The 25,445-nt window shown below is 38.5% G+C and overlaps 1 protein-coding gene across 1 annotated transcript in view; it reads right to left on the bottom strand.

The window, feature by feature from the left end:
* The window catches only part of LOC150080264 (ras-related protein Rab-8A-like), a 229,718-nt gene that overhangs the window by 98,449 nt on the left and 105,824 nt on the right, over positions 1-25,445 (bottom strand). The window contains exon 3 of the mRNA XM_090381771.1: positions 8,685-8,745. Coding sequence (XP_090237897.1) covers positions 8,685-8,745 — 61 coding nt within the window. The remainder of the gene's footprint in view (positions 1-8,684; positions 8,746-25,445) is intronic.

Raw genomic sequence — 25,445 nt, 5'->3', positions numbered from 1 at the left:
ATCCCAACTAGAAACGTGCAATATCTCGAAAACAATTCACTTAAGGACCTATGTTTACTAGAATTTTTTTGCATATTGTAGTCTGTACAGTTCACCTTTAAATTATTGACCAACACCTTTGAAACACCTTGTATAATATGTCCCAATTGGTCAAAACTACTGTTATTAGACATTACAGGAAAAGGAGATTGCATGGTGGTACAAATAAGGAATTACGTAAGGTTGATAAAGCAGGTAACGTTTTGGATTTGTTAAAGTCATGGAATCAACCTATCTTCAATATCAAGATTATTCATAACATGGTTTTGGCCTGAAAGTTAGCAGGTTGAAGGCCTTGTTGAATTTAAGCAGAGATTACAACTTTATCAATTCACAGCTGAAACATTTATTGTTTGATATATTTATGTTTAAACTGGGAAATATTAAAGTAGTTACAAAGGAATTCATAAGTTTTAAATTTTTGAATAGTGTTTTAGACAACATTAAATTAGAGCAGATTCTAAACCACTTTAACTATGCATTGCCATTAACTAGTTCAAGAATTAGATCTAGATTCAGCCATGTTAAGCTGATTGGTCTAACAGTCTGTAATTATAAACAGGAAGCTATAAAGCTTAATAGTATAGAGAATGATGCACTTTGCTTCTGCCATTTACCAGAATATCAATTTTATGTTGATATACACCATAAGCATATCATTACAGGAGACCTGAAAATTGTCAAACATGTATAACTAAGGAAATTGTTATCTTATGGTTTAAATTTAGGCCTTGTTTTAGGACTAGTGTTAAACAAATTTGAAAGCAAATTCGTAAGAATCTGATACAATTCGGTCTAAAATTGGCATATAAATATAGTATACCTGTAGAGGCTTTCCATATGTGGATTTGCCTTACATATGAGGCATTGGTTAAGCAGAAATCCAAATGGTGTGATAAGGCTATGATTTTTGATTTAAAGTTAATTAAACAACAGGTATCAGATATACAATCTAGATTTATTATCACTACCATTGATAAGGCAGCCAACAACTATGGTATTACTGTATTTGTAAAAAGTTTTATACTGCTACTTCAGCTAAAGAGCTTAACAACAGTACAACATACAGCAAAGAAGAAACAAACAGTAATATTATCAGCAAGAGACTGTTTGCTATGAATAAAAGGTTAAAACTTAACTATTCTAACACTAAATTTCCATATGTGAATTGGATCCCAAAATTTCATAAGTCCCATGTCACATTTCAGTTTATAACTTCTTGCAAAGATAATTATGTAAAAATACCACATAAAAAGCTAGACTCTTTGTTGAAAATTGTATTGGAAAATGTGGGTGATTCTAAGATTATTTTAAATAATAGTATGGTATTGGATCACCTGAATACAAAAGCAACAGATATTAGACATATCGGTAAGTATGACTTTAAAAATCTTTTCACTAGTATATCACATAATTTAAAAATGGTATTCAGTGAACATTATAATACATATAATAGAATTATATCTTACGATAAATATTACTGGGGCAATTTAATAGACTTATGTTTATTTAATTGCTATATCATCAATGGTAGCACAGTATATAGACAGCATACGGATATAGCTATGGGATCGTGTAGTTCGTGTATCGTAGCTAATCTGTATTTACATCACTATGAAAGTAAATTTAATAAAAGTACAATACTTTATAGATATATTGATGACCTTATTGCTATTAATGAGCCTAATATTTTACAGGAAATGACAATTTTTTATTCTATGGAATTGGAGCTTGAGTGTACAAATAAACAGAGTGTGTTGGCAGCCACATTTCTAGATATAGATATGGAAATTATTAATGAGAAGGTAGTAACGGAATTATACGACAAATGTATAGATTTTAAATTCGAGACAGTTAATCTCACGCATTGGCATTCAAACATCTCCCATAGAATTCATAGTAATATAATTTTATCACAAGGATTAAGATTAATTAGAATATGCAATAGTCTCGAAAATATTTTAGTTTCACTTAAAGAATTTATTAATAAGCTTAGAAAAAAATGGTTTCCCTCTTAAATTTATATTTAAGCATCTATGTAGAACTGTTTTCATTGCTATGAAATTATGGCATGAAAATATTAGCCCTTATACTGTGGTTAGAAAGTTGGGGAAATACTAATGAGATGTCTTCCTTTTAGCTTATGTATATAAGTACATATTAGGCATTTCCTATATAACCGTTGATCTTTGTCTTACAGTCTGAAAAAGTTGTACCCATAGTTGTTCTATGTGAAGGAATATTGTTTATTTTATATTTTGTATTGATATTTAGAATTAATTTCTGGTTTGTGTTTCTTTTTCACCATTGGTTTCTGTTGCTTATGTTTCATTTTCTGTCTGGTTTATGTAGCTAATTTTTTTTTTTTTTTTTTTTGGCATTTGATTTTGTTCACAGGTCACTGTTGTCCACTACGTTTTTAATTGGAGGATACGTGATCCATAATCTAATTTGACAGTAGAGGGAGCCTTGAAAATTCCTTTCATTTCCTGCAGCAGCAGCTTGGGTCTATCCACGTTTTTTGTAAGCCCTGATGTACTGCCATTTATTGGAAAAAAAAAAAAAAAAAAAAAATTGGTTACAAAATTTGTCACTGCATGGCACATAACTATCTTAGTTATGATTTTGCAAATAACTTATGTTATTTGCATAATCGTGAGTTATTGCCACTGTACTGTATAAAAGCAGTCTCTTCAAAATCATACGGTAGATGTTTGTCTGCACTGCAGCAGCAGCAATGCCAACAACATTGCAGGAAAAAGTGCTATTAGTGAAGCTATTAGAACAGCAGTAAGCAGCTATCAGAGAATTCCAGTACCAGAAGCACATAAGGCGTGGACCTATGATTATTTGTGCTGTCTGCAAAATGATTGCGAACTTTGAAGCGACAGGACAGCTTGGTGTTCAACCAGGTAGAGGTCGAAAACGAGTGGACTCCTCTTGTGTTGAAGATGTGGCTATGGCTGTTGTGGATTTATCAAGTCAATCTCCATGTGGTAGCACAAGTGTGCCAGCTGTTTCTTGTGAAGTGGACATGCCATATTCCACTGTAAGACTAGTAATGCGTCAGGTGTTGAGGTACTATTCTTACAAGATGTACATTCTACAGCAGCTACAGCATGGTGATGCAGATATTCGTTTCACTTACGCACTTCAGTTTCTGGTGTGAATGACAGTGGATATCACTTGGCCGTGGAACATCCTTTGGAGTGATGAGGCCTATTTCTGCTTAAACAGACAAGTGAATACGCACAACTGTCGCATTTTGGCAACAGAAAACCTTTGAGTTATCCAAGAGGTCCCGTTGCATTCTCCAAAAGTGACCGTGTGGTGTGGATTTATGGCCACGTTCATGATTGGGCCATATTTTTTTGACCAGGACTGGACCCCACACCTGTTCCGTCACTAGACATCGATATTATGAAATGTTGGCAAATTTTGCAATACCAGAGCTGCAACGACATCGGTGTGTTCAGGATAAGATGGTGTGCCACCCCACATCCACCCTTGTGTGCAAAGATTGCTAAGGCAACACTACAGATGAACAGGTCATCAGCTGTTGTTTCCAGACATCTTGGCCACCCTGATCACCGGACCTCAACCCCATGCGACTTCTGGTTGTGGAGTTTTTTGAAGAACCAGGTGTATTGGGAAGGATGTCAAACTCTAGCAGATCTGAAGGATAGCAATAGACATGTGCTGGCTATTCCAGTTGACAGGTTACGTTCTGCTGTAGAAAATGCTGTTCTTCAAATGGAAACTGTTGTTGACCAAAATGGAAGACACATCGGACAATTGTAGTGCTATTCAAGTAATTTGTATTGCCACAGTGCCATACAGCGACAAATTTTTTTTTCAAATAAATGGCAAGCGCATTCTTTATTGTACCTGTTGTCCAAATTTCCCTTCAGTACGAGCCTTAGAAAAACTTGCTCCAGAGCCCTTCTACATAGGGATATTTTAACAACCCTGCATATTGAACAATGTAAGGTTAAGTATAGTTTATTGAAGTTACACTATTTTTCAGTTTTACTAATAAAGAATGAATCCAGAAGTGTGTGTTTTTTATTGTATTTTTTCAAATAAAATTGTGTCATAGCACTTATTTATGTCTTTTGCTGCACAATCATGAAGAGGATCGTTCGCACAAAAATATTCAAGTGCTTGGTCAATTTTCTCAAGAGCTTACTTTAATTCTCAAATCCTCATTAACTGTGGGGACTCAGATAATGAACTCTGATACTGGGTACTCCCTGTACTTTACATTACGCTCACGAGAACAAAATTTCTTGTCTTGCACGTATTGTGTTAGGTACAGTGTTTCAACAAGTTATTCAATTGTCGTAAAAGAAAACAAAAATGCATACAGTACTCAGTTTTTCCTATTTGATTACTTGATATGGTATTGATAAATAAAACAACAGCCAGCCTTCCCACTAGCTGAGAGTTAAATTTTCTTCATTGTAAAAATATTTTAAAGAACACTAAATACCATCAGATTGAGGCAATCATGTCATTGGGTCCAATACAGATGAAAGGCCTGGTTCAGTGGACATGTCATTGTTTCTGAGGTCTGTTAAAGTAGCATTTATTGAATACTTGAGGTCTTTGGGGTTGTCACAGACATTCTCTCAGATATGCCAGACAAGCTGTACTTGCTACCTGCGAGTCTAAAACGCTGATGGAACTGATATTCGGGTGACACTCAAGTCAAGTGGACCCAATTTCGGCAAAGTCCGGACGGTCTGTGACAGCCAAATCCTCTGCTTGCACCTTCACGATGGTGGGACTGTTAGTAATCCTGGGTATAACCTCCATGCACAAGTACATGGTGGGTGACCACCCAGGTGTGAACCAACATAAGTAGGGGTCGAGGGGTGGCGCCTACACCACATGGAAGAACGCTGCCCCTCTATGTTACCAGGCAGTACTAGGTGGTAGATGACTCTCATCAACCGGTGAAATACCACCACTTTGCTTATTGGAGGCTTGAAGTGGTGGAACCCATGTGTAGTCTCCAGAGCTAAGTTCCGGTCAACCCTTCCTTATCTCTTCCATCATGCAGTATGATTGATGACTTTTGAGGTTATGATGAACGTCGTGGCGAGATCCAATATTCCTTACATTTCGAGGGTACAGCTCTAAAACGGTGTTCGCAGGCCAGCCGCTAGTTAGTACACCGGACCGAACCTATTGGTAACTCTCTAGGAGGCTTCCGGATCAGCTATTGTGTAATCTTGCTACCTCTACTCTGCCAGATAGTGATTGGAGGGAATCCGAGTAGTGTTTATGCGGGGAGCATTGTCGAGGCCACGTTATGTCAAGGATCTGGGTATATTCTTACCACGTGTACGCCATATCCAAAAATTTCATTACTTCATACAGCATGTCCCACCCACTTTTTCTTATTATTGAATACACCATGAATTGTCAAACTAATAGAGCAAGCTTATCTGCGAAAAGATCTAAACCTCCCAAGCACTTCCTAATTCATTTCACAAATATACGTGGTCTCAATTCTAATCTCAACAATGTCCATTTCTACTTGCAGTCTGCCAAACCCCATGTACTTTTTCTGACAGAATCTCAGTTATCGGTTGATTCAACTACTGCTCATCTCAGATGCCCAAATTATTCGCTTATGTCCGTTCTGATATTCGCTGTCAGAGACTTGGCAATTTGGAATCTCTTCTCTTTGATCTTCTCTGGCTTACAATCTCTCTACCTCATTGTGTCAAATTCATCTGTTGTCTCTACCGTTCTCCCAACTCCACTAATCACTTGGAGCTCTTTGACTTCCTCTCTTTGCAACTTGACTTTCTCCAGTCCAACTTTCCTAACAGTGAGGTAATTTTCCATGGTGATTTTAATGTTCACAACTCCAGCTGGCTTCCGTTTTCTAGTCACACCGACCCAGCAGGTCGAGATGCTGAGGCTTTTGCAATTACTAATGACCTAGCAGATTGTTCATTTACCTACAAGAATACCGGACAATCCTAATCATACAGCCAATACGCTTGATCTTTTTCTCACAAACAATCCTTCTAAGTACACTGTCGAAGTGAGAGTGTCCTTTAGGCACTTCATTGTCTCTTCTCCAATGGAACCTTTATCTCGTAGCTATTCCCAACCTCGTGTTGTTTGGCATTACAAGAATGCAAAATGGATGACCTGCGAGACTTCTTTTCTTCTTTTCGGTGGTTGGATTACTGTTTCAAAACTTCTGATGTCAACGTTTGCTCATATCGTGTCAGTGAAATTATTCTTGCAGGAATGGAATCCTTTATCCCACACTCCACTTTAAAATCTCGTCCTCTATCTAAACCTTGGTTTTCCAATAAATGTGCTAAGGCTGTTCAAGAGAAGAATGTTGCATATTGTAATTGGCTTGTTTCTAATTCTTCAGTTTCATTTTCTGCCTACACCAAAGCTTGCAACAATTGTAATGCAGTTATTAATCAGTCCAAACTAGAGTTTGAACAGGCTAAGAGTAGAAAACTTGCTTCTTGCCCTAATGGTAGCCGAGCATTCTGATCTCTTGCCAAAGCTATTGGCCGCAACTTTTGCCCATCTCTGCTCCCACCTCTGTCCAAACCAGATGGTTCTGTTGTCACTTCAGCCAAGGATAAAGCTGACCTGTTAGCATCCCATTTTTCTTCCAGCTCATGTATTAATGATCTTGGTAAAACACCTCCCACCATTCCCAACACGCTCCATTCAATGCCTCCTGTGGTCTTCCGTCAAAAGGATATCAGAAGGATTTTGATGAATCTTGATGCTAAGAAAGCTCCAGGTCCTGATAGTACTTCTCCACTTGTTCTCAAAACCTGTGCTCCTGAACTTACTCCTATTCTTTGCCGCCTTTTTTCACTTTCTTATTCCAAAGGTGTTTTTCCTTCTGCTTGGAAATTTGCTCATATCCAGCCAGTTCCTAAAAAGGGTGACAAATCCCTCCCATCCAATTATCGTCCCATTGCAATTACTTCTACTCTTTCTAAAGTAATGGAGAAATCAATTAACCGCCAACTCTTAAATTACTTAGAAACCTTCCGTCTGATCAACGATCGCCAGTATGGATTCCGTCAGTGTCGATCCACTGGTGATATTCTGGCTTATGTTACCCATTTATGGACTAATTCAATGGAAAGGTTCGGTGAAACACAAGTAGTTGCTCATGACATCTCAAAGGCTTTTAATCGTGTTTGGCATAAAGGTCTTCTAAACAAGTTTCCATCTTATGGTTTGCCAACTGTTTTTAGTAATTGGTTATCCAGTTTTCTCTCTGATCACTCACTGAGGGTGATGGTAGATGGCTCTCTGTCTTCTAACTTCTCCACTAATGCCGGTGTCCCCCAAGGTTCAGTTCTTTCCCCCACTCTTTTCCTCTTGTATATTAATGACGTTCATCCATTGACTGGAAATCCTATCCATAGTTTTGCTGATGATAGTACACTGCATTCCACTTTCCATTTTGAGAAACCTTGTCTTGCTCAATCAGCTTCAACTTCTCGAAAATCTGCTACCAATTCCTTAAATGCCAATCTTCAGGTAATTCTCCAGTGGAGCAAAGACAACTTAGTTGATTTGAACCATTCTAAAACTCAGTCTTGTCTTATATCTCGCAAAAAGGATTCTTCTGCTCCTATGCTTATCTTTAGTGACACTCCAATTTCTAGGCAAATTGATATATCTCTTTTGGGGATTACCCTGACTTCTAATCTCTCTTGGCACAAGCACATTACAAATATTGCTTCCTCTGCATCTAAAAAACTTGGTTTTCTCTTTTGCTCTCGATGTTACTTTTCTTCCAAACAGCTGCTCACTCTGTATAAATCGCAAATCCGCCCTGCCATGGAATATTGTTCCCACATATGGGGTGGTGCCCCCAAAACCTCTCTCAGGCTTCTTGATTCCATTCAGAAGAGGGCAGTTAGGTTAATTAATGATTCATCTCTAACAGAGTCTCTCCACTCGCTTTCTCATAGATGTACTGTTTCCGCTGCATGCCTCTTCTACAGATGTTTCCATGGGCACTGTTCTTCTGAATTGGCTTCTATAATTCCCGCTCTCTCTTTCAAAACAGTGGGAACACGTGCCACCACCAGCCAACATCCACTTACTGCCCAACTTCAAACCCACAGAACTAACTTTTCATCTTCCTCATTTATTCATTCAACTGCCGTTTTCTGGAACAACCTTCCTTCATACGTATTTTCTGAAAATTACAATCCACAGAAGTTCAAGTCCAATGTCAACAAATATCTTCTTTCGTCTTCTCAACCTCCAACCCAAGCATGGTACTAAGTACTATAGGTGCTAATACCTCTCGTGTTTGGGGTTCACATAATAAAAAAAAAAAAAAAAAAAAAATACTTATTGTATAAAATATATTAGGGAATGTTTAAGTAAGTTACGACATTACCATTCAAATATATCACATGCAAAATTCTGTATACCATCATTTGAAGATGCCAATGAGATAAGATACTTAAAGAATCAGAAACCTCTCTATGCTCTGTTTCTATTCCACACAATACAGGAAAAGAGGAGGAGAAAAAATAAAGTTTTGATGATCATCTAATAATATGAAATACTACAAAATTCAATAATATAGTTTTTTTTATATACTTTAAAGAAGTTCTTACCATTGCCCCTCTATAATATGCAGTTGTAATGGTACGAAACCTTTCTTGACCTGCTGTATCCCTAATTAAAGTAATAAAAAACTTTAAATTTTTAATTTAAAAATAATTATACTAATAGTACTCAATTTTTTTAAATTTAAAAAATTTATTTTTTCCCGATTTATGATAAATTCAATGTATGAATTTTTCATAACTTAGGAAAAAAATAATTTTATGCCAGTAGATAAATAAAAACAATCTGTAACTGGAATATATTCTTGTAGTCAGGGCCGGATTTACACATAAACTAAACAAGCTACAGCTCAGGGCCTCATATCACAAGGGGACTCTCTCTAGATTAAAAAAATTCAGTGAACAGGTGAAGAGCCTTATATATGTTATAGTTTAGGGTCACAAGTTTAAATATAGCTCTGCTGACAGTATTATGCAGGATCATCAAGAAAAGAAACAACAGTTTGAATGCTTATATATTTTGATTTATCGCATTAGTAATGGTGAGTGTGATGACATTAAACATCCAACACACTTGAAGTTATTATTCAAGTAAAAACATATTAAGCATATGATCCCTGTCCATCATCCGTGACTATTTACAGATACAATCGACATTTATCATACCTGCAGGCGGTGTTTTTTCAGAGATGCCCCGACAATAGCTATGATTGATTTCACTAATAGTATGCGAATTATTCATGTAGACACTGTCCTTCGGGAATCTGCAGACAAAATAAAAGAATTCAGTTATGACAAATACTATGCACAAGAACATACAAACAGAATGTTGATTAGAGATGACCCCATCATTAAAGAGAAGCAGATTTTGCCAACAAGATGGGAGCAAGATCACATATGGCAAATTCAGTTTGCAAAGTGATTCTTCCATACATGCAAAATTCCGGTCGCCACCAACCAAACTGGAAAATAATCACAAATAGATGCACACCATCTATTTGTCAATAATACTAATTTAAGGAAATAAGGCCTGCTTATACAGTCCATTCCAGTTATTTGGGACTAGTGCATTTTGGCCCGATTAAGCAGCTGCCCCAATTATCCGAAGTGTCACGTAAATAGTTAAAAATACAATGTACCCCCCCCCTTTACAATTGGTTCACTGTACAATCAAATCACATTATGACGAACTCAACATAGTAAAGTACCGTTCACTATACGATGTGCAGTAAGCGCCGGTCATTGTGATCATGTTTGTGAATTGAATTTTAATTCTATTAAACAGTGATTCTAATTAGCGAAAATAGGAGGAATATTATCCACAGACTATAAAAGCAAAGTATATACATGAAAATCGGAAGAATATACATGATAATCGGAAGAATATACATGATAATCGGAATAATTAATATGTACTGTAATATGTGGCCGGGGGGGGGGTAAATTTAAAACAGTAAAAAGATAAGCAATCAATAACAAAGAGCACAGCACACACAAATTGCAAGTAACACAATACGCGCAAGTGAGAATGGAGTAACGAGTTACAAAGTTTTAAAAAGAGGAATGAAGAGAAGATCTGAAAATTAATTTTTTTATATGATTGAAGATTTCATGGAAGTGTAAACACATTTCATCATAATAACCCACACAATTCCAGCTGTTGGTATTATCGCAAATTCAGTAAGATTGTCCATTTATGATAGATTTCACTAACAGAAAAGCCCAATAAACAGGTGACTGCTAATCGTTTTTATTCTTTTATGGTTGTGACCTCCAGAATTTCAACCGAACCACGTGGTACCGTCGGAGACAATCGCAAGGTAATCTCCAATGCTGCGGTCTCCTGCCCCGATTAAATGGCCCGCTGTCCCAATTATGCGAAGTAAACCCTGGCTATTTTCTCGATTGGTTTCTGTTTTTTAAGATTTGCCCCAAATAAACGGCTGCCCCGATTAACCGGTGGCCCAAATAACCGGAATCCACTGTGTGTATATATATATATATATATATATATATATATATATTTAGTATTAAAGTATAAAGAAATATATATATAAAATAAGAGTATAGTCTGTCCTCGTACAACACGTGTTTGCACTACATGAATTCGATCATACACGATTTATAAATAGGGGAACAATGTCGCATATAACACGAACGTAATTCGCTTACGCACGATTTGCCTTTGTGTTTACAAGAAATGGTAGTCGAACGGGGCGGAAACTGAACACAACACAGTAGGAATGAAGAGAAGATTTTTAAAATTTATTTGTTTTTGATTTCTTGGAAGGGGAAACACATTTAACATAATAATGTAAAAAGCAACAGAATTCCAGTTATCGATATTATCGCAAATGTAATTAGATCAACTTTTACTACCTGTTTATGACAGACTCCACTAGCAGGAACCACCAATAAACCGGAAACTGCAAATTGTTTTTATTGTTTTATGGTAGTGACCTCCAGAAATGTGCTTTAGTAAAACATAAGCATGTAATACGTGAGAATAGTGTGTTTCTGCCTTTACTGCATTGTTTATTCAGTTTGTACACGGGCGCTGCATCATTTATTCAGTTGCTACTTGTTCACTGTGCGTTTATGTATATCAAGCTTGCCTCCTCATTTTTGTTCATTTTATAATTGTGCTCTATTCTCAAAAAAATGAGTAAAATACTTGAAAAAAGTGTGAAAAGAAAGCGTTCTAGTGAAAATACTTCAGAGAGAAAAAGAAAAGCAATATCGATAGAAGAAAAATATGAAATTGTGAAACGCTTTGACCGGAATGAAAGAACATGCGATATTGTGCGTACTACAGGCCTAAATGAGGGAATGCTGAGAACAATTAGAAAGAATGCAGAAAAAATAAAAGCAACTTTCATAGCAGAAACAACACAAAGTGTAACAAAACCAGTTAGATCAAGACACAAAGAACTGGAAGAGATGGAACGTCTTTTATCTGTTTGATAGAAGATCAAACAAAGAAGAAATCAGGAACAAGTTTGCTTACGATAAAAACAAAGGCATTGGCAATATTTGAAGACCTCAGAAATAAAGCTGAAAACCCTCAAGAAGTGCCTCCCTTTACTGCCAGTAGTGGCTGTTCAATAATTTCAGGAAATGTCACGCTTTCCATAATGCGAAATTATCAGGTGAAGCTGCAAGTGCAGATGAAGCAGCAGCAAAGGCATTTCCGCCGATACTGAAAAAACTAATTGAGAAAGAGGGCTACACACTGGACCAAATTTTTGACATTGACGAAACCGGACTGTATTGGAAAAAAATGCCATCACGAACATATATCTCAAGAGAGGAAGCACGAGCTCCAGGCTTCAAGGCTGCTATGGATAGGTTGACCGTTATGTTAGGAGCAAATGCAAGTGGGGACTTGAAACTGAAGCCTCTTGTTGTTTATCATGCAGCTAATCCACGAGCATTAAAAGGGATCGCAAGGACTACCCTCGGTGTTTACTTTAGGAACAGCAGAAGAGGGTGGATGACAGGGCAGATCTTCACTGATCTTCTACTACATGTGTTTGAGGATGTGTTTCGAAGCTACTGCAAAAAGAAAAATTTGGATTTTAAGATTAATTATTTTGGACAATGCACCAAAGTCACCCTCCAACCCTTGATGAACTGTCACCAAACATCAAAATCCTGTTTTTACCACCTAACACAACATCTCTTATCCAGCCACTTGACCAAGGAGTAATTGCTGCTTTTAAGCACTATTACACAAGACACACATTTAAGATGCTGATAGCAGAAACAGAGGGCAAAAATGCACCAACAGTTAAAGACTTCTGGAAGTGATTCAGGCGCCTCCGTAGCCAGGTGGGCAGGAGCAGCAGCGCATAGCACACGCTTCTTGATTAGACCGGGGTTCGAGCCCGTGACCACCAAATACGGAGGATGCGGAAAGGTCAGGTAACGACCACCGCATATCCCCGGAGCAATATGGCCTTAGTTGCTAATGCCTAAAAACCAAATAACAACAACAACTGGAAGCGATTCCAGTGGAGGCTTGGAACGAAGTGACAAAAGAATGCTTACATGGTGTTTGGCTGTTTGTTGTTGTTGTTTGGTTTTTAGGAGCATTAGCAACTAAGGCCATATTGCTCCGGGATATGCGGTGGTCATTCCCTGACCTTTCCGCATCCTCCGTATTTGGTGGTGATGGGCTCGAACCCCGTGTAATCAAGAAGCGTGTGCTACGCACTGCTGCTCCTTCCCACCTGGTGGGAAGGAGCAGCAGTGCGGAGGTGCCCATGGTGTTTGGCGGCCTCTTTTACCAGATTTTATTCGTGATTTTAAAGCCTTTGATCCTGTAAACGAGCTTCCTAAATTAAAAGCACAGGCAGGTGAAAGATGAGAAAGACGACGAAGTTGAATGCCTGAACGCCACCATAAAACCGCTTTCTACTTCAGAGTTATCTTCAGTTTTAAATTCATTTGAGAAAAGTATGCAATGACTAGAAGATAACGATTATAATGCAGAAGGAGGCAGAAGAGCACTTCATACAATTTGGTCTGCTTTGTGAAAGAAGGAAGATTGCGAAACTACAGAAACTAGATGTCTTTTTTATGAAAACATCCAAGAAAGAGACAGAAAATGAGCCACAGCCCTCTAGTTCTGGCGTGACCACATTTCGTCCTAAGTCCTCATCGGCATCTCCTCCGCCTCCCAATTCCGATAATGATGACAACCTGCCGCCACTTTCCCCATAATTCCACTGCTTCAACCCTTTCTCAAGCCCTTTCCCTCTAGCTTTCTTCATTTACTTTTAAGGTAAGAATCTAAATTTAAATGATTAAATTATTAATTTTACATTTTTAAACCGTGTATGTGTTTTATTATGATTAAATTTATTGTGTTTGGTAATGTTTTGGTTACAAATGTGTGTCCAATCTTGGGTGGTCGGCACCTAACCCTATTTTTTTCCATAGGGCCTGTTTTTTATATTGCACAAGGGTTTCTAGGAACACAACTATCGTGTTATACGAGGACTGACTAAAGTATAATGTATTAAAGTATAAAGAAAGATTGGAAGAAATTTAAGAAGTGAAAAACTATATAGATTTTTGAAACTGTTTTCCCTTTACAAATTTAAAGTTATCACAAACTGAAATGGAAATTTAGAGAAAGAGTAAAATAGTCTGCCTAATGGAGTCCTGCAGGGTTCAGTGCTGGACCCATTATTGTTTTTGTCTGTCAGTTTTTATTAATGATATGCAAGTTTAACAGCACCAGCAAAAAAAAAAAAAAAAACACCTCCCATTTTACCTATTCATTCCCTCCAATAGTTTGTCTAGTTCTGACTTGAATTTGTTTAAACTATCAACTTCCACAACAACAGATGGAAGCTTGTTCCAGCAATCAACAACATGCTGGCTAAAGGTGAATTTGCACATATATTTTGTAATCACCCTACCTCAATTTGAATTTGCACCCCCTCATATGCATAGTCTGAAAGAGGAAGAATCCATCATCATTCAGCTTGCTCAATCCATTCAAAGCCTTAAACACTTCAATCAGATCACCTTGCAGGGGCCTTGTCTCCAGATACTGTAATTTGCAGAACTGAAACCTTCCTTGGTAAGAGCACCCATTTGTTCCATTAACAATCTTGTTAATGGAGCGAAGTATCTCCACATCCTTCTTAAAATGAGGCCTCCAGACATGTATGCAGTACTCAAGATGTGGCTTGACCATTGTCTTATACAATGGGATAACTTCTCTGTTTCTTGGAGCTGAAAATTCTTTGACCAGTGTGTGGATACTCTTGTACCTAGGTTGACAAAGATATATCGGGCTTAATCTCTAAGTTTCCAGATGATACAAAGGTTGGCAGGGTGGTCAACAACAGTAATGACAGTATACTACAGCAACAAGACCTAGAAAGATTAGATCAATGGGCTGAGAAATGGCAGTTGAAGTTTAACATCAACAAATGCAAGTACTGCATATAGGTAGCAGTAATTCCAGAGTAACTTATCAATTGTGTTGTACTAGACACAGGTAGTGGAAAATGAACAAGACCTGTGGGTAATTTTGCAGTCAAATATAAAATTCTCTGAGCAGTGCAGACATGCTTCCAGGACAGCTAATTGGGATTTGTCAATGACATACAGAAACTTTGGCAGCAGAGATAAGGAAGTGATTATCCTCTTGTACAAGGGTCATGGTAGTAAGCAGCATCTTGATTATCGTATACAGATCTAGAGGCCTCACTTTAGGAAGTGATGTAAATCAGCTGGAATGGGTGCAGAGAAGGGTAACTAGATTGGTGAGAGGGAAAAGGGTGCTCTTACCCAGAAAGGCTTCAAGAACTGTAAGTCCTGCAAATTACAGCATCTGGTCTAAAAATGAGGTAAGGAGATCTGATTGAGGTGTTTAAAGCATTTAATGGATTGAGTATGTTAAATAATAATGCAATTCTTCCTCTTTCTGATACTACACCCACATGAGGGGGCATAAATTCAATTTGAGGAAAGATGGTTGCGTGATAGAAGTGTGGAAGTTTGCCTTTAGCCAGCAGGTGGTTGATTATTGGAAAAGGCTTCCATCTATTGTGGAATGAGCTATGTTAAATACATGGGCTATGTTAGGGTAACTAAGAGTAAGAAGAGGTGCATGTACACTGGTGTTCAAAGAAAGTGCATCACCCCTTAAAATTGTAACTGTCATCCGAATAACAAGTATATGGCAATATTTCTTACAGATTGCATCAGATAAGATTGAGACACGTAGGTGATGACGTAATATTTCATCAGCTGTTACTTTCAGCTATATAAGCACACTCTGCAAGAGTTGCAGTCATTCCTTAGTCAGGATGGCGAATTACATGCAGTTCATGCCACGAAGAAAGAGTGCTATTGTTGCTTTAAGTGAGGAATGATGTTCTTTCTATCATATTGTTTAAAGAGTGTCTTGTAATAAGTTGACAATGAGTAGATTTCTTTCCAAACTCAAGAATACTGGTTCTGCTGAGAGGTAAAAAAGAACCAGATGCAAACGAGTCTCTAAGCCAAAACAGGACCTCGTTTTGAAGCATTTATGCCTTAAAAACTGCAAATCTTCTTCGTCTGAGCTGAAAAGAGAATGGGAAGAACATACAGGAGTGGTAGCAAGTGCAGTCAGAAGTCACCTCTTCGAAAATGGACTTTTAGCCCGTCGTCCTAAGAAGCCCCTCCTCACACAAAAAATGAAAAGGCCCAATTAATTTGGTTTAAGGAGCATGTCAAATGGACCCCCGAGCAGTGGAAGCCAGTTATTTTCTCGGACGAGAAGAAATTCAACCTGCATGGTTCTGCGCCATATAGACGTTTGTTTGTTGTTTGGTTTTTAGGAGCATTAGCAACTAAGGCCATATTGCTCCGGGGATATGCGGTGGTCATTCCCTGACCTTTCCGCATCCTCCATATTTGGTGGGCATGGGCTCGGGCTCGAACCCCGGTCTAATCAAGAAGCGTCTGCTACGCACTGCTGCTCCTGGCTACGGAGGCACCTTCGCCATATAGATGTGGTGAAGAATACCATCCAGACTGTATGGTGTCTACAGTGAAATTCCCTACCAGCCAAATGATATGGGGTACATTTCGTATTGCGGAGAAGGTCACCTGCAGTTTATAAAAAGGTTCCGTAAGTGCCAATGGATACCTGGTTATATTGGTTATAATTGCTGCCAACCGTTAGAGACCATTTCAACCTGCCAAGTAACTGCATCATTCAGGACGATTCTGCTCCTTGTCATCGGGCGAAAAGTGTAAGTAGGCACGTCTGTAATTACTTTAGCTTCATTTTTTCATTAGAGGTTCGACAGTAATGTGTTTACATTTGTTACAGGTGAAAAAATGGTTGGAAGAACGGTCCATTACAACTCCTAGCTGGCCAGGAAACAGCCCAGCACCGTGTGGAATCTGCAGTTGCCAGAAAGAAACCAAAGACTCTTTGTGAACTTCAGGAAGCTATAATTCGTGTTTGGAATCACGAACTATCAGTTGATTATCTTCAGAAATTGATCTTGTCAATGCCTTGATGGTGTGCTGCTGTCATCAGGGCCAGAGGCAGTTCAACTAAATATTAGTTTGCACCTGGCGAACGTTTCCTTTTTTGTTTTCCATTTAAAATTATAAACTGAAGCAAACTGAGGGCTTCTGATAACATTCCAGCCATAATTGTCGTGTTTACCAAAACTGTTACATAAAAGTTGTAAATGCTCATTTTGGAATATTTTGAGAGCACCTATCAAATATTACTTGGCTTTGCCTTAACTTTTAATAAATATCTTTTGTTTATATTTCTATTTGTGATGCTAGTCATTAATGTAACATACCATCGTGAAAAAGGGTTAGAAATATGAAATGCCTAGGTGATGCACTTTCTTTGAACACAGTGTATATTATTATTATTTTTAGCCATGTGGTGCAAGGAAGCCTGAGTCTTATGTTGCACCAGCCAAAAAAAAAAAAAAAAAAAAAAAAAAAAAAAAAAAAAAATTCTGAATTACCCTGAGAGAGAGAGAATCACCAAGAAAAATCTGCTGACGATGCTAGTGGGAGCCAGACGTGTTCAAAGCCACTAAGTGGATTTTTTTTATTATTTGATTTGAAATTATTGTTTTTCTAAAACTTTTGATTTAAATTTAGTAGTATAGCATTATTTTGTGATTTTCTGATTAATCTGGTGTATTTATTCTTTACTCGCCTTGTAACTGCATAAAAGTATAGCTAAGGGTATCAAATCCATGTATTACAAGTTGCAGCTCCGCTGAACGAGAAGTTTTTTTAGCCATATTTAGCCGCTTTATTGACCATTTTTTACATCAAATTATTTTCTATAAGTAACTTATAGACCTAGTCAGGATCCTTAGTTTATTCTGAATTGAGACAGCGAGATTTGGAAGTTAATTAATACTAAAGTGTCCATAGATTTACCGTTCGTAACTTGCCACCTTTGTTATACGATACGTTATATTCCGAACTAGATAGCGTTAGTATAGTATAGTATAATATTGTCAATTAATCAGTAAAATCTATTAAACTTGTTAAACTTCGTTGTCAATTAAATTGTACTTTTAACTAAATATATATAACGACTTAGATAACAAACGTAACAAAATTAATTAATACATAACTTGATACGGAAGTTATATAAAGGGAACTCATAGATAATTAATACTTGATACTGAAAATATATATACTGTTATAACTGTGTTGGGATACAAGTTCAGGGTTATAATTTTGTACTGAAATAGGAATTTTATTGAAATTAAATCGAAATCATAACTCAGACCAGAGCAGCAAAGCAAATGGCTCAAGCTAATGGGAGTGCTGTGGCTCAGAGGAGAACTGAGGGGGGCAGTTGCCCTCTGAATCACAGCCTTTTAAAATGCACTGCTTGCATGATGTTTGTGGAGCAATCAGGTACGGGACATGATATTACCATGGGGGATGTCTTTGTGTGTGTGCGCGATGCAACGAGTGTAAGGAATTATCAGGCAACAACTCAGCGTTGTTATGGGCCTATATGAGAACTTGAAGGACAGGGTGGATGCCCTCGAAGGAACTAATTTGAAGGGCCCATCATGCTCTCAGCTGCCCACATCAACGCCAGAGCTTGCACTTGTTCATCACGCAACACAGTGGCAACCCCCAAGACAGAATGCGCTGGTCCCACAGGAACTAGTAGTTGTTGGTGACTATTGTCAGGGAAACAGGGAACATGCTTTGTACAAAAGATAGGTGGAACAGGACCAGGGTATGTCTGCCAGGGACAAAGGTTGATGACGTAGAGTGGATATCACCTTTTAAGGGCACGAATGGTGATATATTTGTACACGTTGGCACTGATTATATCAAGAGTAGGAGACCGGCAGAATTACTTAACAAGTACAGGTCACTGTTGAAAAAAAGCCATGAATTAGGGTTGAATTTGAAAGTGTCTGCAATTCTGCCCAGACATGATACGAGGGAGTATATGATGAAAGCCTTGTCGATCAATTCGGCCCTGGAAAGATTGTGCAAGGCTCAAGGGGTAGAATTTTTTTCAGCCTGGACTGTACTTGTTAACAGGAGAGACTGCTTCTACAAGGATGGAATACACTTAAATAGAAAGGGTGCAAGAATATTTGCTGATGCTATCGAGGCAGTGTTAGGTTGGGGGGGGGGGGATACAAAGACTAATAGATTAACAGTAGTCACTGGCAGAGGTGAAAGTGATTCTTGCACTGCTTCTATTGGAATGAGCAGAAGCCTAAAAAACAAGATGCAGGATATTTCAGAGACTGCTGGGAGTCATTGCGGTACAAGTAAACAAACGGGTTGGGTTAGGGTAACTAAGAATAGAAACAGGTGCATGTATACTTGCGTGTACACCAATGCTAGGAGTTTGGTAAATAAATTTGATGAATTTGAAGTATTGCTCAAAGCATCAAAGGTGGATATTGTTGGGATATCAGAGACATGGTGTCACACAGATATAAGAAATGCAGAACTGGAATTTGGGGAGTACAACATCTACAGAAAGGATAGACAGGATAGGAAGGGAGGAGGGGTTATGCTATTAGTTAAGAAACACAAAAATCCAAGGAAGTGAAGCCCGTCGACATCGCTGGACAGTGCAGTGTCAAGTCAGTTTGGTGTGACATAAGTATTGGGAGATCAAAATTGAGAGTAGCAGTGTGCTATAGGCCTAATGACTCTGATGAGTATAATAAGAAACTGTACAGGGAAATAGAGTGGGCCAGTACATCAGAGTCTTATAATGGGGGATTTTAATTTCCCAGATATTGACTGGAATTTGTGGGTTGGTCACTCACACACTACAAAGGCTTTTGTGGATTTATTGGATGATTGTTTTTTACACCAGCATGTTCGTGAGGCAATTAAGGGAGTAATACTCTTGATTTGATTATCAGTAGTGATTCTTCACGCATTAAGAATCTGCAGATAAAGGAACCACTAGGTGGCAGTGATCACAGTGTGCTGAAGTGGGATTTACTCAAAGAGGTAACTACCATCAGGGGTAAAGGGAAGGGTTATTGCTTTCATAAAGGCGACTATGATGGTCTGAGACAGTATTTAAATTCTATACAGTCAGACCAACTGAAGATGTTACCAACAGCAAATTCAAAATGGGAAGCATTCAAAGAACTTATCTTGGAAGCTACTAGGCTTTACATACCAACTAAGAAATACTGTTCAAGGTTTAGGCCTAAATGGATGTCAGATGAACTAATGAGACATATGGCAGAGAAGGAAAATGCATGGGATACATATAAATTAACACGTGACACAGAAGCCTATGATAGATACAAGTTGATCTGTAACCAAGTTACAAAGGAGGTTAGGCAGGCGAAGGCAGATTACGAGAAATCTCTGGAAAGGGATGCAAAGAGTTCTTTTCTTATGTAAACTCTAGAAGGAAGGGGATGAATCAGATTGGTCCATTTGATATCGATGGGTCAACTGTTGATGATCCTGCTCAGGTAGCTAACAAACTAAATGAATATTTTGCATCGACATTCACACATGAGGAGTTATTCAGCGAGGAGAATGCCAGAGGTGTATTCAACTCTGGCAGTAAGCTAGAGAATCTTGTAATAACTGAAAGTAAAGTGGAGGAGAAATTGTTGAAGATAAACACAAGAAATGCACCAGGGGTGGATACGGTTGCACATGGAAGACTGCTACACAAATTGGAGCAGTGTGTCATTGGAGGCAAATTGCTGCTATGGATAAAGGGATGGTTGAGGGGGAGAAGACAGTGGTAATCAATGGACACTGCTCATCATGGACTAATGTTATTAGTGGAGTCTCTCAGGGTTCAGTGTTGGGTCCATTATTGTTTTCTGTATTTATAAATGATATTGATGATGCATATCAAGCTTACTGTCCAAGTTTTCAGACGATACAAAGGCTTGCAGGGTTGTCAAGGACACTACTGACACTATGCTGCTGCAACAGGATCTGGAAAGGTTGAGCAGATGGGCTGAGAGGTGGCAAATGAAGTTTAACATTGACAAATGTAAAGTACTACATATGGGAAACAGCAACCCCAGAGCAACGTATCAACTCTGTGGTACTGACAGTGGTATTTGTTGTTATTTGTTATTTAGTTTTTAGGAGCATTAGCAACTAAGGCCATATTGCTCCGGGATATGCGGTGGTCATCCATGACCTTTCCGCATCCTCCGTATTTGGTGGTGACAGGCTCGAACCCCGGTCTAATCAAGAAGCGTGTTCTACGCACTGCTGCTCCTTCCCACCTGGCTACGGAGGCGCCCCTGACAGTGGTAGAGAATGAAAAAGGACCTGGGGGTAATTGTGCAGGTAGATATGAAGTTTTCTGAGCAGTGTAGATGGGCTGCAAGAATAGCTCATGGTGTCTTGTCAATGATAATGCTAGAGAATCTTGTAATAACTGAGAGTAAAGTGGAGGAGAAATTGTTGAAGATAAACACAAGAAAGGCACCCGGGGTGGATGGGATCTATCCGGTTATATTAAAGGAGGCAGCAGAGGAAGTAAGCAAACCCTTAGCCATAATTATGAGAGCTTCCTTGGACTCAGGGGAGGTACCCACAGACTGGAGATGTGCAAATGTTACCCCAATTCACAAAGGAGGATCAAAGGCTGACACAAGTAATTATAGACCTGTGAGTTTAACTTCTGTTCCAGGAAAATTAATGGAGGCACTAGTTAAAGAAGCACTGCAGGATCATTTAGACAAGACTTCAGTTATAGCTCGGACACAGCATGGTTTTGTTAAGGGGAAGTCTTGCCTGACCAATTTGATTGGATACTATGATGCAGTCACAAAGGAACTGGATGCAGGGAATAACTTTGATATTATATACTTGGATCTTAGAAAGGCTTTTGATACTGTTGCACATGGAAGACTGCTGCACAAATTGGAGCAGTGTGACATTGGAGGCAAATTGCTGCTGTGGATAAAGGGATGGCTGAGGGGGAGAAGACAGAGTGGTAATCAATGGGCACTGCTCGTCGTGGACTAATGTTATTAGTGGAGACCCTGAGGGCTCAGTGTTGGGTCCATTATTGTTTTCTGTATTTATAAATGATATTGATGATGGTATATCAAGCTTAATGTCGAAGTTTGCAGACGATACAAAGGTAGGCAGGGTTGTCAAGGACACTACTGACATTATGCTGCTGCAACAGGATCTGGAAAGGTTGAGCAGATGGGCTGAGAGGTGGCAAATGAAGTTTAACATTGATAAATGTAAAGTACTACACATGGGAAACAGCAACCCCAGAGCAACGTATCAACTCTGTGGTACTACACTGACAGTGGTAGAGAATGAAAGGGACCTGGGGGTGGTTGTGCAGGCAGATATGAAGTTCTCTGAGCAGTGCAGATGGGCTGCAAGAGTAGCTCATGGTGTATTGTCAATGATATATAGGAATTTTTCTAGCATGGAAAAGGAGGTGATTATTCCCTTGTATAAGGCAATGGTCAGGCCACACCTTGAGTACTGTATAGAGGTCTGGAGGCCTTATTTCAAGAAGGATGTAGAGCTGTTGGAACGAGTACAGAGAAGGGCAACAAGATTAGTGAATGGAACAAAGGGGTACTCTTACGAAGAAAGGCTTAAGTTTTGCAAATTACAGGGTCTGGAGACTAGGCACCAGAGGTGATCTGATGAGGTGTATAAAGCCTTGAATGGTTTGAGCATGCTCAATGCTGATGGGACTCTTTCTTTTGCTCAGAATAATCACCTGAGAGGGCATATATTCAAATTGAGGAAAGACAGATGTAGGATAGACATGCGGAAATTTGCCTTTAGCCAGCGGATAGTTGGTTGGTGGAACAGACTTCCATCCCTTGTTGTGGAAGTTGATAACCTAAATAAATTTAAGGCTTAGCTATAAAGCCTTAAATTTATTTAGGCTATCATAAATAAATGATAGCCTAAATTCAACAGGGGTTACTGAAGTTGTTGGAATGGGATTTATTGGCGCAAGGGCTGCTATGACTATACTGCGCCTGTTACTTTGGAGTGTTGGTCAATATATGAAAGGAGACTGGTCTAGAAGTGATTGTATGCGTTAATCATTTTTAGATAAGTGAACAGTTCTGATAAAGTGGCATCATCTCCAAGTATATGGCTTAGTTGCAGTGGTTTTTGTGAGCTAAGTAGAGATCTGAAACATACGATTCTAGCTGAATGATGTGTGCACTCAATGATAATGTTTCATGGTAAGTATGGAACTGCAATGAGGGCAAAGTGGAGGATCTTCTCCTAGCAGTAAAAATAGGTGCATTAGATATGTATGGCCAATTCGTGAAAAATTCGCTCTTGCAAGCACGACCTCTTCCAACCTGTTTAATCGGGAACTGGATCTCCATAGCTGTGGATTCTGATTTATTTCAAGAAGTTTGTTACCTGTTTGATTATGCCACATTTCAGGCCACATCTCAGTACATATCTGCCATATGACTGGTTTATAGTCAGAAAAAGGAACTGGGACGGAATCGAAGCAAGTGGGGTGTTTTGCTGCTTTGTCTGCCCTTTCGTTTTCTGGAATTCCAGTGTGGCTGGGTATCTAGCAAAATGTGACAGTCAACTTATTTTTATTGAGATGACATAACTGTGACCTGATTTGTGAGAGAAGTGGATGCAAATTTTGTGATTTATTCTGTAGGGCATTCACAGCACTTAAAGAGTCTGTATATATTATTACCTGGGTGTTTGAAAGATCATTAAGGAGATTTAAAGCCATTTTAATTGCATATAGTTCAGCCGTAAAAACACTTATTTCAAGTGTTTATAGCTTAAATAAATTCAAGAACTAAACAAACTATTGGAAGGAATGAATAGGTGAAATTGGACGTGCTGTCTTTTTTTTCTTTTTTGCATTATTTGCCACTACTAATGCCAATGCTAAAAGTGGTTGGATTCAATAGATTCAAGGAAGAACTAGACAAATTCTTGGAGCATATGGATGGTTGAAGTATTTATTATTTTTTTTTTTTTTTTGGCTGATGCTATATAAGCTTGCATTCTTGCAACGTTTGCCACTACTATTTACTAATGAAGTACTGATGAAAGATTTGTATATCATACATAAAATGGAAGCCTTCTCTATTGACCCCATATATATGCTCTCTGTTAAAAATTTTGTGACTAGTGTCAAACCAAACCCTGGTAATCATATCATACCTCACATTCAAAAATTTAATTAAAACAATTTTTAATTACCTTAGCTAACCCTATTTCTTCTCCACCCCCCACCTTTTTTTTTTTTTTAGATCCTTGCCACTGAAATCTCAGGAAATTAGTTGGTAGGACCTGCCAGAGTAAATAACTATAATACTGGTGTACCTGGTCTGCCTCCACGGGGTAGAGTGTGGATGTTGGGTTCCATTAGGGGCCCAAAGGCTAAGGACCACAGGAACAACAGTACACGACACTACACATATACAAAATCCATACACTTTTAAACCTCTGGCATTCACAGTGTCCTTTTCACACCCACAATGTATACTATGTGGAGATGGAGGAAACCACTGGTGCTGTTTGACACTAAACACATTCTACATAAAAAGGAAAACTGAAATACCTGGGATAAAGGACAATGGGACATTCAAACGGCAACGTTCTTTTAAGGGAAAGGTACAAGGCATGACAGTGGGCAAAGAAAATGTAGTGTTTTGATAATCCCTCAAATCAAGCATGTTGCAGTTAAGCAGCTGTAACCAATATAATATCAAAATCAGTAAGCAAATACATTCCAAAACAAAAAAGCACCTGAAACAGGAAAAAAATGAACAGAAAATTCAAGCACAAATATAAATTCCCTCAAACAGCACTTTATTATCTAAGGATAAAACATATAATTCTACTTCAAACTTTATATAGCAATATTAGCATTATTTGAGGCATATCATTAGTGGTAGGGTTCTTGACGACACTAATGATAGTACGCTACTGCAAGAAGATCTCCAAACGTTGAGCAGATGGGCTGAGAAGTGGCAACTGAAGTTTAACATTGGCAAATGTAAGGTACTGCATATAGGTAGCAGTAACCCTAGAGTAACATATCAACTGTGTGGTACTACACTCAAGGTGGTAGGAATGAAAAGGACCTGGGGGTAATTGTGCAGTCAGATAAGTTTTCTGAGCAGTGCAGACAGTCTGCAAGAGTAGCTCATGGTGTCTTGTCAATGATATACAGGAATTTTTCTAGCAGGGATAAGGAGGTGACTATTCCTTTGTATAAGGCAATGGTCAGGCCACACCATGAGTACTGTATACAGGTCAGGCAGCCTCATTTTAGGAAGGATGTACAGCTGCTGGAACAAGTACAAATGGCAAAGAGATTAGTGAATGGAACAAAGAGTTACTCTTACAAAGAAAGGCATAAGATTTGCAAATTACAGTGTCTGGATCACCTGCAAGGTGATCTGACTGAGTTGTATAAGACCCTGAATGGTTTGGGCAAGCTCAATGCTGATAGGTTTTTGCCCCTTGCCCAGATTAATTGCCTGAGGGGACATAAATTCAAATTGAGGAAAGAGTTTTAGAATAGATCCTTTAGCCAGCGTGTGATTGATTGCTGGAACAAACTTCCATCTGCTGTTGTAGAAGTTGACAGCGTAAATAAATTCGAGACAGAACTAGACAAACATTTGGAGTGAATGGGAATGTTTTTTTTTTTTTTTGGCTGATGCTGTATAAGCTTGTTTTCTTGAATCACATGCCTCTACTAATGATAACAACAAGCTTATACAGAATCAGCCAAAAAAAAAAAAAAAAAAAACCCTTCCAGTTTCACCCATCTGGTCA

This window comes from Mastigoproctus giganteus, chromosome 9 (genome assembly GCF_048544385.1).
Source record: "Mastigoproctus giganteus isolate SK-2022 chromosome 9, ASM4854438v1, whole genome shotgun sequence".
Lineage (NCBI taxonomy): Eukaryota > Metazoa > Arthropoda > Arachnida > Uropygi > Thelyphonidae > Mastigoproctus > Mastigoproctus giganteus.
Note: the sequence above shows the minus strand (reverse complement) of the source record. Positions and strands in the feature narration are given on the sequence as shown.